This window comes from Rhipicephalus microplus, chromosome 9 (genome assembly GCF_043290135.1).
Source record: "Rhipicephalus microplus isolate Deutch F79 chromosome 9, USDA_Rmic, whole genome shotgun sequence".
Classification (NCBI taxonomy): domain Eukaryota; kingdom Metazoa; phylum Arthropoda; class Arachnida; order Ixodida; family Ixodidae; genus Rhipicephalus; species Rhipicephalus microplus.
The window spans coordinates 9,170,110-9,183,915 of record NC_134708.1 but is presented as its reverse complement, the minus strand read 5'-3'; the positions used below and the strand labels follow the sequence as shown (position 1 = coordinate 9,183,915).

The following is a 13,806-nucleotide window of genomic DNA, read 5'->3' as shown; positions in this document are numbered from 1 at the left end:
GAAGTTTGTAAGGAGCACTTCAGCCTGTCCACCAGTAAGCGTTAGGATGCCTCTCGCGATGGAAATGCCTTGCGTGAGCAAAAGAGCGACTATGTGCTCCACTATCACATGCTTATAGGAAGGCCACCCACTGGACACAGACACAAGGCGGCAGGATCTCGGTGGGAGCGTCACATCGTCGGCTATTTGCAAACTGCCGCGTAGTTCGTCGCCGCTGCTGTCGTTGACATTTGGATGTGCGCAAAACGTCACCATACGTTGAGGAATGTTGATAACAGCGCCATGATCTCGAAGAAAATCCATGCCCAAAATTAGCTCTTTACAGCAGTCTGGCAACAGGACGAAAGTGGCCACGAAGCTAGAATCCCCAATGCGAAGTCGAGCGGTGCATTTACCCGTGGGAATCATCAGCTGACCACCAGCACTCCTTATGTGTGGCCCTGTCCATGGTGTCTTGACCTTTCTAAGGCGGTCAGCGAGTTCTTGTCGCATGATTGAGAAGTCGGCGCCAGTGTCGACCAGTGCTGTAACGTAATGTCCGTCAATGAAAACGCCAAGATCAGCACGTACAACTTCACCGGCATTAGCATTCGTCGTCGTATTTGTCGTCGTATTCGTCGTGGTTGTCGTCATATCTTCTTGCGATGATAGGGGGAACTTTTCGGTGTCTCGACGACTGGCAACCTTGCCCCCGGAGGTCGCAGCAGTTAGTTTCCCCGGCGCGGGCTAGGCGAACGGCCTCTGGTTACGTCCGCGTAGCTCTGAGGGAAGTCACGGTTACGCGCAGGAGATGGAGATCGCCAGCGACGCGGTGTAGTTGCTTGGCCAGTCGACAGTTGATCGGCATCGTGGGCACGACGGTCTTCAGAGCGGAAAGAAGCGGGACAAGAAAAGTTCCCGAAGCCGGAATCGCTATGACGGCAATAGCGAGCAATGTGACCTGGTTCTCCGCAGCGGAAGCAAATAGGTCGACGGTCGGCCATGCGCCACAAGTCAGTTCGGCGAACTGGTGGTCGTTCCCAAGAAAGACGATGACAATATAACAAAGTCAACCTATCAGCAATGTTTCCGTCCGATACCACCATGCACAGAATTCATGTTGGAAATTGAAAAACATAAAATAATGAAATGGCAATAAATGATATTCAGCAAAAAGGATACAGGAGGTCAGTGATCTGGTCAATGTAGTTCAGCTGCTCACAGTTCTTATCAACATTTTCCAGCATTTCGTACAGCTCCATGGTGATCTGTGTTAAAAAAAAACATTTAATGCAAGAGATGTGAGAAGTAAACCTTGGTGAATTCAACGGAATCCAAAACGTACCAGAGAAGGAAAAGAGCTACAGAAAATTCACTGGGGAGCATGCTTATTCAGGTGCATTGACTCTGCTTTTGGAAACATATGTGATAAGAAGTATCATTTTTTGAAATGATTATGTTGCATATCATTGTTTCGAAACACATTCAACCACCTGCAGGAAGATCAAGATTAGCTGGCTGCACAATAATATTTACAAAAGTAACGATACACTGAAAAAAATTTTCATGCAGCAATAAATCAATTCCTAAATCTTCTTTGTAACTTTCACTGCTCTTTATAAACTGCGTATCAAAAGTAAAAAATAAAACAAAGGACAGACCCAGTCCATTAGCTGCCTTGAGCTACGAATTGTTAATAACTGTGAACTGTTAGAGTTACTCACTTCACACTTAGGTCACTGCTTCTATTTGGAATTCATCCTCAACACAGTATTAGCAAATAACTCGCACTTACCACATTAACTTGAGGAAATACAGAAAGAGGACATTCGCAATACTTTCACAACAATCAGAATAATAGTCGAGACATTCAGACTATTATTCCTCTCCCCCTCCCCCTGGTCATTTTCATTGCAGAGGTGTTTCAGCTGTAGTGTGTTGCTCTTAAGTGTTTGTCATCACCCACCCTGCAGCACCCTTTTCTACGCATCCATTAGCGATGTGCTGACCAAAGATGCAGAAAAAGGAGAAAAAAGTGCTGGCTCACATCCATGACGATCCGTGACCTTTCATTTCCCATGCGCTGAAAGAAAGGAGCCACAAGATGGCACAGGAAAAGGAACTGCTCTTCCGTTTTAACTACGGGCTTGAATCGATCACGCATGATTCTGAAAAAGTAACAGGCCACAAGGATGAGGGCAAAGAGTTTTTAATAAACATTAAAAAGTCTCCTGAACAACTGCAGCAATATTTAGAAAAAAAATAGACTTAGGCACCTTCAGCTCAGAAACTCGGCGATAGTAAATGACTTTGCAATTACTTGAACTACCTCAACTAGAGCTATAATAAACAGACAAATGACACTGCAGTAGCACTGCACTAAAATATAACACTCTCTTGTAAAGAGAAATTTTTCAAGGACTTTAAAAGCACAGCAGCAATTCCATGAAAATTGTTAACTTGTATATCAAATGTATTACATACATGCTTCAGCTACTCCAACGGACGTCGTTTACAAAAGCATGATCACTGTTTTTGATGCAGAGTTGCACATTTATAGACTATGTGCTTTGAATTTTTTCAATCTTTTCCATGCCACACCTCAGTTCCAAATTCCAACACCAGCAAGCGAGCTTGTGAGCGAGTGAGTGAGTTGACAGGCACTTACTGTGGAATCTGGCTGATCTGGCCAACACTGGCGTGGTACCAGACGGCATGCACCAGTGCCATCAGGTAGCAGCACTGCACCTCAGTGATGCTATTGTGATTGGAGGTGAAACTGAGAAGCTGGAAGATGCTCTGCTTGCTGCCAGAGGACGTGGCCAGATGAGGTCCTTGCAATGATGCCAGGATTCGGTCGTTGAGCACGGCCCAGTACGGCTCCTGTACAGCACACAAATGAGACAATAATGCCCAGTGCACAGGTCAAGCTTACGCTTAGCACGCGCGTTTGCTGAATTAATACTGTGTTTGGCACACACCAGACGCTTTTGCAAGCAGGCTAGAACTGTGAGACAATACCACAGATGTGTAACCTGTGGCCCTCTGAAGGACTTGTGTAATGCCTTGGCAACATAATACATCGGACAGCCAACCGATTGTCAATGAGAGCAATGAAAGGGTTAACTAGAGATGGGAAACCCAGACGAGGACAGCAGCAAGTTATAGAATATGATGAAATTATAAGAGGTTTGCAGAGATAAAACGAAATCACCTTGCACAAGATTTCATCAATTGGTGATCACTGAGAGAGGCTCTTATCCTACAGCAGACATAACATATGCCAATAATGATGATGATGATGATTGATGTTACTTGTCAGCGCCATCATGAGGCACTGAATTATCGCGACATAGTAGCCTCTCATATTTGCAGCTTTATGCACAATGCCCGATGTCATCCCAGAGAACACGGAGTCAAAATGTTGGGTGGTGACTCACAGGAAGCGCAGTAAGGATCAGTCCGATGGCATTCATCCAGTTTTCTATGCTGCTACGTAGGAGTACCGTGTGCCTAGAAATGCAAAAGTAAGAATGCATAGTTAATTATGCTGCAGTGCTATTACTAAACAGCCGTGCATTAACTAACTATTGAGTCAGTCAAATGTGCAGCAGTTAGCTGACGATGCAACATCAGTGTGCTCAATTTTTAAGCCAACTTACTTGAAACTAAAATACATTTCCCCAGTTAATGAGAGCAAAAAATATACAGAAACTACGTGACTTTTAAAAGAAGCGTATCCAACAGATATCTTTTAAAACCTAGAAGTAAGGCCAGAGCAAAACGTGTCATGGCATAGTGTTCAAGAGGTGTTTTAAAGAAGACATTCATGCCAAAAATAGTTGCTTCTGTCGGTGAAATGATGGAACTGCCAAATGCATGTCTCGATCTGAAGTTTGAGTTGCTGTATGCAGTTGCCGCGAGTTTAAGTATTCTAAAAGAACTTCTTTTTGGGCAAGTCGACGCCTTAGTTTGCTGAACATTTTATAACTGGCGCAAAGCTAGAATCATGAAAAAGAGGGGGCGAAAGAGGAGCAAGTATTTCTTACCCTCTTTTTCACGATTCTAGCTTTGCACCAGTTACGAAATATTCAGAGTTTAGGTATCGTTGACCAAAACCTGCCTTTTAAAAAACATAAGAAAAAAAAGTCACAACTTTGCCGCAAAGGTGAAGCAACGAACACGATAGCAACAAATGGAAGGTCACGCGCAGAATGGCAAGCAGATCAAAATGTGCCCCGTGTTTCTCACGCACAAATGATGCACGAAACGCACTTACAGGTACAGACGATTGGGAATAAGCATCTCAGTTGTTACTTCGCCCTGTCTGAAAAGCGCACCCTTTTTGCAAACGAAGGATGTGCATCGATTGCAGTGACCTTTGTGCGCCCGGTAACTACAACAGAATACATAAGAGACGTACGATCCTCCCCACTGCAAGATAAGGGCATGCAATCGAGTGTACACCCCCTTACTCTCTACGGGTGTTAAAGTACGTGTGAGAGATGAGAGCCGCCGTATGCTCACTGCGCCATCTTGCTGATAATGCTGAAAACACGATAGTTCCGCCCCCAAGACGCCTGCCAACAGCAGTAAATGATAGATATAAATAGTTTGCTGTTTAAACGTCCAAGGAGGTACTCCACGGTGGCTCAGCGGTAACGCTCTGCATTCACGACGCGGAAGTCCCACATTCGATTCCGCGCGTCAGTCTTTTTTCTAGATTCTTTTTTCTTTCTTGAGTTTCATATATATATATATTTATTTATATATATATATATACATATATATACGAATATATATACCGTGCATGACATCGACGCCCACACCCAAAACGAAATCCAGCCGAGAGTGTCCGTATAATTGCTATCGAAATAAAAGCTACAGATCGGCTGCAATAAATAAGACTTTTAGCAGTAGCTGACAAGAACTCTAGCACCAATACATATTCGGACACTGAAGAGAAACACTAAATAAATTCAAATTGATGAATTATTTTTGACATTAATTTAGTGATCACAAGCTCACACCTTATAGAGAAAATAATGTTCACACCAAAATACGAGATTCTGGAAGTACTCTATGTGAGCACCAGATTCTGATTGTGAATGTGACAATTTGATGCCAATTTTCTTTTTTTTTTCTTTTTCTTAACTAGGCAAAATTGGCTCAATAAAATTTGCTGGAGCTTGCCTTGCTAACTCCCTTTTTATAACAAAGCAATCAATGAAAGAGAAATATCTAGGCCCTAGTACGTGTCAAAAAACTTATGAAGTTATAGCAAGTTGAAGCAGAAACTTCAAGGTGGCACTGGCATCAGTACACATCTCTAGTTTGCCAAGCATCTATTAACAGTAAATAGTACATGTACGCCATTGTGGAAGGGTGGTCTGCCAGCTAAAAGTGAAATCATTTTTCTCTTTGACTCTTTCAGACCCTATGAAGAATTCCCTGCAAAAGCAAAAAATTTAATATTTCAAGGTACAAGATATTCTATTGCATAAAAAATAATGTCCTAAACTTTTGATTTACTAGCTTAAAAGTAACAAACTTTAATAGCAATTAAGTATCTAGTATTTGTATTTATCCTGATGTTATTTGCAATCTTTCAGACAAATAGAATGAAATTTCATCTAGAAATATGGTCCACTTTCATTTTCTGTTGTGTCCATTCCAAGCCCAGGAAAATTCTACGTTTGATGTGACTTATGGAAAGCTCACTTTGAGTGACTTGTCGAACATGGTAGTGCATTAATTAAAGTGATCATATGCAATAGTACACAGCTAAATTAAGTTAAATGAAATGACATTCATTATGCAGGAACATTTATCCGATCCAAATTACACCATGTTATTTCATAGCCCCTAATCGACCCAATCGGCAAGAACAAGTGTACACAGTTATGTACAAAGGGTTTATTGTAAGGTAACAATGAATGATGCTTTAGTTTACGCTGGACCAGGTTTAACGTAAAAAAGTAAACCACAAAACACATTTGCGACCGAACACAGTGGCACTACTCACCCTTTGAGCACAACATCCAACAAGGCATTCCCGACTACAGCTGCAGATATGGGCAACGCCATGAGCTCAATGCATGTTACATGCAAGGCATGGGCAGCCGGATTGGGGAACTCGTTGAAACGCCAGTCTGTGTGCGGGAAGGGAGACCTCCCGGCAACAGCTGTCGAAGGTTTGGTCATGGAGTGTAACGTGCAATAGAGAACACTGGAATATTCTCTTAATTCTACACAATCCAGAAGTTTCCCATATCCAACCCTTAGTCAGAATGACATGCCAATACAAAGATATGTGCAGTATAAATGCATGCAGTGTAGTCATGTTGATAGGATCTTCACAGTAAAGGAGAATAATGTTTATCTCACAAAGATTGTCTTATTCAGAGCAAGTTGGTCGCACCAGTCGCTCATGAGGGGACGCCTCGTGAGGGAACATAACTATACCAGACAAAGCACTAAGCTTACAAGAATATGCACATTAGAATTAAAAGCAACATTGCATCGCAGGAAATAACTCTGCTTCAGCCTCTGGAGACAAAGATTTGATTTGTCTTGTAACTACTGCTTAAGCACATGTCTAGGACTATGGTGCTCGACCGCTGACCTCGCAGGTCGTGGGATCGTATCCCTGTCATGGCAGCCGCATTTCTGAAGGAGACAAAAATGCTTGAGGCCCGAGTACTTGCACATTAGAAAACCCCAGGTGGCCGAAATTGTATGGAGTCCTCCACCGTGGTTTTGGGACGTTCAGCCCCAACAATTATGACCATTATTAAACACGTGTAATTTATGCAGTGCAATGTTGCAAAGGATACTGTCGGCCATTCTACCCACGAGTCCAATGTAATAATCAAGGTCTGGTATCCAGGCAGTGTCCTCAGTCGGCCTCTGCAGGTAGTTAAGGTAAGCTTCGCTCAGAGCCCAGTTACCTGAGCGGATGTCCTTGAGTGACCCTGAAACAAGATGACAAAACAATATATAGAGTGCTACACCCTTGAGCTGCATACTCAGCACAGGACCATGCAATGATCAAACAGAATATAACATTCTAGATAATAATATTGCATTCGCATGTGTATGTGTGCCAGATTACACATGCTCATTCTCATAGGGCAATTACTTTAAACTTTTTTGTAGCAGCGCATGTTCTTTTCCCTGTCCAGTGTTTCATGTTTGCACTTACTAACACTATAAACACTTCCTACTTACAACCTTGTTGAGCAATGACAAGGGAAAGCAAAAAGAAAGCGAGTGAAAACAAGGTATCACATCCCCCCAAAAAAACATTTTGAACCTTTAACAAAAGCTGCAAAAATCCACCCAAAAAACTACTTAGTGCTAGAAAAATGCAGCATAAAAGAAAGATAGACAAGAGGTAAGCACTTGTCTCTAGCATGTATTCTTTTTGTGCCATGTTTTTCTTGCGCAAAGTATTTTTTTGTCGGTATGCACCAACTAGGACCTCGAAACGTCGCATTAAAACTCCCACATTTGCGATGCTTAAACACGGATGTGACACCTGCTGGTTTCGAAATAACACGAATGCACTTAAATGCATCATTTGCATGCATGCACTCTATATGAAGTCACAGCAGTGCTACAATGTTCGAGTGCAGCTCTCAGACGCCTGTCCCTGTGTTGAGTGGAGTTGCCAGTGTCAGCGTAGCCGCAAATGAGAATGAAAAAGAGTGAAAGGAAGGCCTTTACCAAGCAAGGCCCTTATCAAGTACCTTAGTGCTACGATGCTTATCTTATGCCTGGAACTGCTAAAAAGTTGTTTACAAATAAGAGCTTAATCCTTTCTTTTTTAAATGTCTCTTTAATAATGTTTCACTGTATATCATACCCGTGATCGCAGCGACCAATTTCTTCTTCAGAGGCGGCCTATCCTTCAGCTTCTGCTCGTAGTAGTGAAGGGTGTTGTACAGGTACGTCAGCGGCCGGTCTGGAAAAACAGTTGGCTAGACCAGTCACATCTACTACTTGCCGCCAAGTCGCATGCGCTGAATGTAACTACACCTCACAACTAAAGAAAACAGCCCACACAAGACAAACAGTTGGCTGCAAAAAAGACCATGCTAGTCATATGACAGCCAAAAATTTGCTGAAAGCACTGCTATCACACACTCGCATTAGGTGACCATAAGCAGAACGACAATCAAATGCAGCTGTGCAATTGGTTCCTCAATCACAACAGGAACCAGATGAGGCCAGCAAATGTAAATTACACTTGATTTCTATGATTCTGAAAGAACAGGTCACACTGAAACCTGCTTTTTCTGTTATTTTCGCTTCACTCGGCAAAAACAAGCTGTGGATGTCTGTACACTGAAATACAGTCGAATCTCCATAATTCGAACTCAAAAGGGCCCAAATATTTGTTCGAATTAAAGGAAGTTTGAATTAATGAAAGCTAATTAAACGGAGGGCTCTCCATGCAGTGGCACATGTGCATTGAGCTAACACACGAGGCGGAAGTTTCAGAAGACTTACATTTATTCACAAATCACAGGACATCCGTTAATAATTGAAGTAATCGATGATGCGCGTTAAGTGTTAAGTGGCAGGGACGGAAAATGAGAAGTGTGGCACTGGCGCCTGAGACCCCCCCCCCCCTCTCAAGGCGCAGAGCCGTGCTCCCGCAAAGGGCAAGGGCTGCAGAAGATAGTGCCTTTTTTCTTTCCTTCAACCACACGTTCATTCAACCCAGCAACAGCTTTCTTTTTTTTTTCTTTCTCTCTTTGCATGCGGCGTTGGAAGGAGAAGGGTCTTTATGTGACAGGGACGGAAAAGGGTGGTAGTGGTTAGAAGAAGAGAAAGCCACCTAATTTCTGCAGCTCGGTCGGGAGCACGGCACAGTGAAGCGTGACACGGGCGCGTTGCAGATTGGCATTTGAGAGAGAGCAAACATTCACTGCAGCCTTTTCTTTTCATTTCCTTCGCGCACAGCGTTGAGGTGTCGCAGGTGCCGCCGTGGGATCGAGCGGGGTGCTGATCCCGCGAGAGCATTTTCGGAGCGCGGTATGTTCGAATTAACCGTCGCAAGTGCTTGCACGTTCGAATTACCCGGCGTTTTTGCCCATTGGAATACACAAAGCTTTGACGGGACTCATCGTGAGTTCGAATTAACCAGAAGTTAGAATTAAGCATGTTCAAAATAATGGGATTCGACTGTAATAATTGCACGTTTATGCTCATGTATATTGTTTTGTGGCTAACATTTGTTCCGCTGCCATGACTCTACAGCATGGCAACGTCAACTCATCAAGAGTGCTTATTTTAATTATTTAATTTCTATAGTTTTATTTGCCAAAACCTTCACCTGAGACCGTGATAACGTAGGCTGCGCACTCACCGTGAAACTTGTACAGACAGCCCAGGTGCTCAAGGATAGACTCGACTGAGATGGTGGCCACTGGGTACAGCTCTAGGAAGCGGTGGATGACAATGTCCATCACCTATAAAAGGTCGAGTTGTGTATGAAAGAGAACTAGCTTTGCACTTCTTGTAGTGTGTGCTTGCTGGGGTTGCAACTTGGGTGAGTAGGTTCATGCTTATAAAAGGGAACAACAGTGCAAAATTCAGACAGGCACAACATGAAGAAGGCACAGCAGCGCTGACTTACAACTATTTTTTTTTACATGTGAGCACATATATACCTGAACAGTAAAAAAAAGGAAGAAATAACATGATATGATGCCCCTATCTCCTATCGATTTGCGTCACTGCTGCACTTTGTATAGCACATGCGTGTGGCACCTGGCAGTGACGCATATCGACAGGAAATAGGGGCATCATATAATATTATTTCTTCCTATTTTTTACGATTCAGATATATATGTGCCCACATGTAAAAAATAAAGTCAGTTGTAAGTCAGCGCTGTTGTGCCTTCTTCATCTTGTGTCTGTCTGAATTTTGCACAGTTGTTTCTACCTATAGTGTACGCCGCTTTCTTTATCATCATTACGAGACAATTTTAGGACATCTGCAAGTGCAGAGGTTTCTGGTATTCAGCAAACCTACAATTCACCGCAGTGGATGAGCCAATTAGTCTTTACTAGGCTTGCACAGATAAATATTTCCTCGATTGAAGCAATGTTGAAACAAACAGTAGCTAGCATCAAATAATTTCAACGTAAATAGTTGGGAAATAGTGATAAGAATAAGACCTTGAAGTCCGGGGATTTTTAAAACTTTCTCAAACCCCCCTCTCTTGCTACTTCAAAGCTAGGAGGCAAAGGAAGGCACTATATGTAGACTTACTGGAATGAAGCGTAGACAGATGTTTCCAAAGTAGACGGGCAGATAGGTGTGCTGCTGGCTTTGTCCGCTCAAATCCTGCAGGCCCTCGAAGTAGAACTTCTCTGGGTATTTCTGCAAACGTGCACCAATGTTTGCGTTTTACAACTGCCCCACTTTGATACAATGTCATGCTGTGAAATGATGGCAAATTCATTACAGTTATTCTGCTAAAAACTATACCTTTTATTCCAGAAATTCAAGAAGGTGGAACACTGACTCAACTTGGGCACACGAACACCCACTACAACTTTCTCATTTAAAACTCTTCACAATACCGTACATTTACCTGAAGTAAAGCCACAATCATGTAAGGAAGAAGTTCAGAGCTCAAACCAATGATAAAAGTTGAGCAGGAAATGTTGTTGAAGCCGATATGCTTGAGCCAAGACAAGGACGAAGTCCCCTTGTCAAAACACTGCCTCCTGCAACCTTCCCTGTTCAACAATTTTTCGATCAATTCAAGACATTGATGCCAGCTCTACTTCATATCTTCTACATTTTAGAACCTACAACAATACCAAAATAAAAATTAAATTATAGTGCATTTACATTCTTTACCAAGGTACAGAGTTCAAGTTTAATAATTTTGGATACATTAAGAATCAACTACAGTCACAGTAATCCAATCCCCCCACAGTGTGCCTGAAATGAACAATATTTTCACAACAAGGACGTTCGCATACTACACGGACAAAGAAAAATAAACAACATACCCTTGCCTTTATCCTAAAAAAACAAGAATGTACAAACATTTGCGTTATTTCATTTCCATCTACTTTTCTTAACAGCCTCTTCTGGCCAATTTAAACATTTTTATCTTCCTTCGCAAACAATCACCAGCAACGAAATGAACATCGCAATCAGGAGCACCACTTACAAAATCCCCGTAAGCCACTTCTTATAAATTTCTCAATTAAAGCATCTGTAGACTCAAACGTACCCTGTTAAATGCCAAGTGCTTCTCGTGCCAGTCTGTCTGCTTCCAATGCTCTGGGGAATTCTGAAATTTGAGAATAGGAAAATGGAAATGCATTCTGCGAAATCATGACCTACCTAATTTGGGACACACAATAAAAAGAGAGGCACTTACATCCTTGACGAAATCAAGAACTCGGTTCTTGAACTCCGACGGTCGGATTAGCAGCATTTGTATGATGAAGAAGCACACCTGGATTTCGTTGCCTTCAAAGCTTCGAAGTGCCTGCATGTTAAAACAACGGCACCATTACTGCATACCTGATTAACCAGAAGCAGGCGTTAGCTAGGGTAAGGAGCTGCAATATACTAACCAGGCAAAGGATTAGTCTGTCCAGTGAGATGACATGATACTTCCAAATGAGGTCGTTCAGGGCATCAATACACTATAACAAACAGAACTTTGTTAATTACAGTCCATATCCACTATATACAACAATTAACATGACAAAGTTATGCCTTAAATGGCACCCATACACCTTCTCTACATTGAAAATTCATTAAAAGTCTACTATAACATGTATGCTGATGTCGGCCAGGTTTACATCATTGTAGTGACTGATTTAGGATGTCCATGTTTGTTGTATTATTGTGGCCCAACTACGAATAATAACTATAAAGACATGCAAAAAACAGACAAAATTAGACAACTTATAAGATGCTGATACAACTGTGTGTGGCTAGCTTCTTATTATCGTCAGCATCACTACATTACCAATTACAATTAGCCATCACCAATTCGATAAAGCACATTCAACTGTGTTTAATCTCATCACCACCACTCCTATGGCAAATTAATCTTGTTCAATCAATAATCAGCGTGCACAAATACAGACTGCACACCTCAAATTATTATATACTTTTCTTTTTCTGGGCACGATGTGTGGCAAATAAGGAGTTGGATTCGCAAGCCCCAAATACTACTGTTTCTTAATTGTCACGACAACAGCAATTTTGTTACTATGCATTACATGACCTGCCAGGTTGCAAATTTTTTTTTTTTCCGTAAAATCTATTACACCAGCTAGCCAGGATGGACTCCCTAATTTATGCTGTCCTTGCATATTTTGCTTGGTATGAAAGAGTACTAGTAAACTTGTACAGATTTGAAAATTTTTCTGTTCTTTTTCCTTAATTCTGTTCCCTAGTTCAGTGTCTACTTGAGATCTTTTGTTGTAGATACAGCATACTTTTTTTTATAGTTAAGATGTCAATACTGATTGCAAGTTTGGGTTTTGTTCTAGATTGTTTCGTGCGTACATCAAGCAAATATTTCATTGAGTGCTTTTAACATGAGGCCAGCTTCTGAAACATTTCACACGATGCCTTTATTGCGCTATTTTGATGTGTCGAATAAATATCAATGTTGTATTGAAATCTTTCAAATTAGGTGAAGTCTGTCATAATTAGTACTGTAAGCATAAGAAATAGTGCATGCAAATCAAGTGATGCTACCAATAGCTAGATCTGTCAACTCGTACAAAATTATCTCCCCATTCCCCCTCGCCCACTTTTTTTTAATACCTTGTTAACATGCTGTCCTCCAACTGAATTGGAGACTTCAAAGACCAGAAAGTCAGCAAATGTTCTCAGGTGTGACGATAAGGCACGAGCTCCAATTCTGTCCAGAATTCTGTAAGAAGTCAGACATCGAATAGCTAAGTAAACCATGATACAATATGGAGATTTCAAGAGGTACACCATTTTAATATAAATGCTTTGAAACGTTATCACGAATTAGATGAATTTTTAGGCTAACTCACTTGTAAGCCAGTGGGCTGATGCGGTCATTTTCCAGCAGCATCTTCCAAAGAAGGCTGAAAATAGGCGACAGTGAACAAAAGATATTAACATTTTAATTCAACAAAAAACACGTAAAACAATACAGCTAAGATACAGCACTAAAAATTGTGCATACTCTGATATACCGAAAAGCACCACAAACCTGAACAAGCACCCCCTTCACCTTAAAGAAAGATTTGAAACATGCGCCATTGACACACAATTTTTTTGTTCGACCTCGTCTCTGCTACAGAATCTTGCAGCACTGGCTCCTAAGGACCCATGCTCTAAGCCTTGATATGTGCGCGATTTCTCAGTACGTTTATAGTGCCTTGCCTCTGGGGTGCATTGTCTTTTGTCACAAATGGTTGGGACATTGGAAGAACAGCTTTCCTCCTTGTCATAACACATAAAATTTCACACATGGATTCCTTCTGGTCGCATAAAAACAATAAATGCATGCATATTCAATAAAGGTCTACGTTACATGTCCACGTGTGTATTTTTCTTAGAGGCCCACCGCCATCTTGATTTGCTGTCCACGGCCAAGCAAGCCCCCTTCCCCTCCAAATCTTGTTAAATTATTTTTCACTGTAGGGTGTGGAGTGTGCTAAGAATTTTATGATATTTCCTCAGGAACTTCAGCAGTATGCTTTTAAATCATTCATGCAGTCCAGCAGCATTTCCCTTTATGACATTGACATTGATTTGGCTTTTCCATTCAGTGCCAAGTCATTCCTTCAAGT

General features: G+C 41.7%; 1 protein-coding gene across 1 annotated transcript in view; it reads right to left on the bottom strand.

Moving 5' to 3' along the window:
- MED23 (mediator complex subunit 23) overlaps positions 1–13,806 on the bottom strand; it is a 45,559-nt gene that overhangs the window by 4,537 nt on the left and 27,216 nt on the right. Inside the window, exons 20-33 of the mRNA XM_037415440.2 lie at positions 13,042–13,095; positions 12,803–12,911; positions 11,593–11,664; positions 11,394–11,504; positions 11,244–11,303; positions 10,265–10,375; positions 9,356–9,458; positions 7,847–7,945; positions 6,816–6,953; positions 6,005–6,164; positions 3,420–3,492; positions 2,648–2,862; positions 2,027–2,147; positions 1,162–1,247 (exon numbers count right to left, since the gene is read on the bottom strand). Coding sequence (XP_037271337.2) covers positions 1,162–1,247; positions 2,027–2,147; positions 2,648–2,862; positions 3,420–3,492; positions 6,005–6,164; positions 6,816–6,953; positions 7,847–7,945; positions 9,356–9,458; positions 10,265–10,375; positions 11,244–11,303; positions 11,394–11,504; positions 11,593–11,664; positions 12,803–12,911; positions 13,042–13,095 — 1,512 coding nt within the window. The remainder of the gene's footprint in view (positions 1–1,161; positions 1,248–2,026; positions 2,148–2,647; positions 2,863–3,419; positions 3,493–6,004; positions 6,165–6,815; positions 6,954–7,846; positions 7,946–9,355; positions 9,459–10,264; positions 10,376–11,243; positions 11,304–11,393; positions 11,505–11,592; positions 11,665–12,802; positions 12,912–13,041; positions 13,096–13,806) is intronic.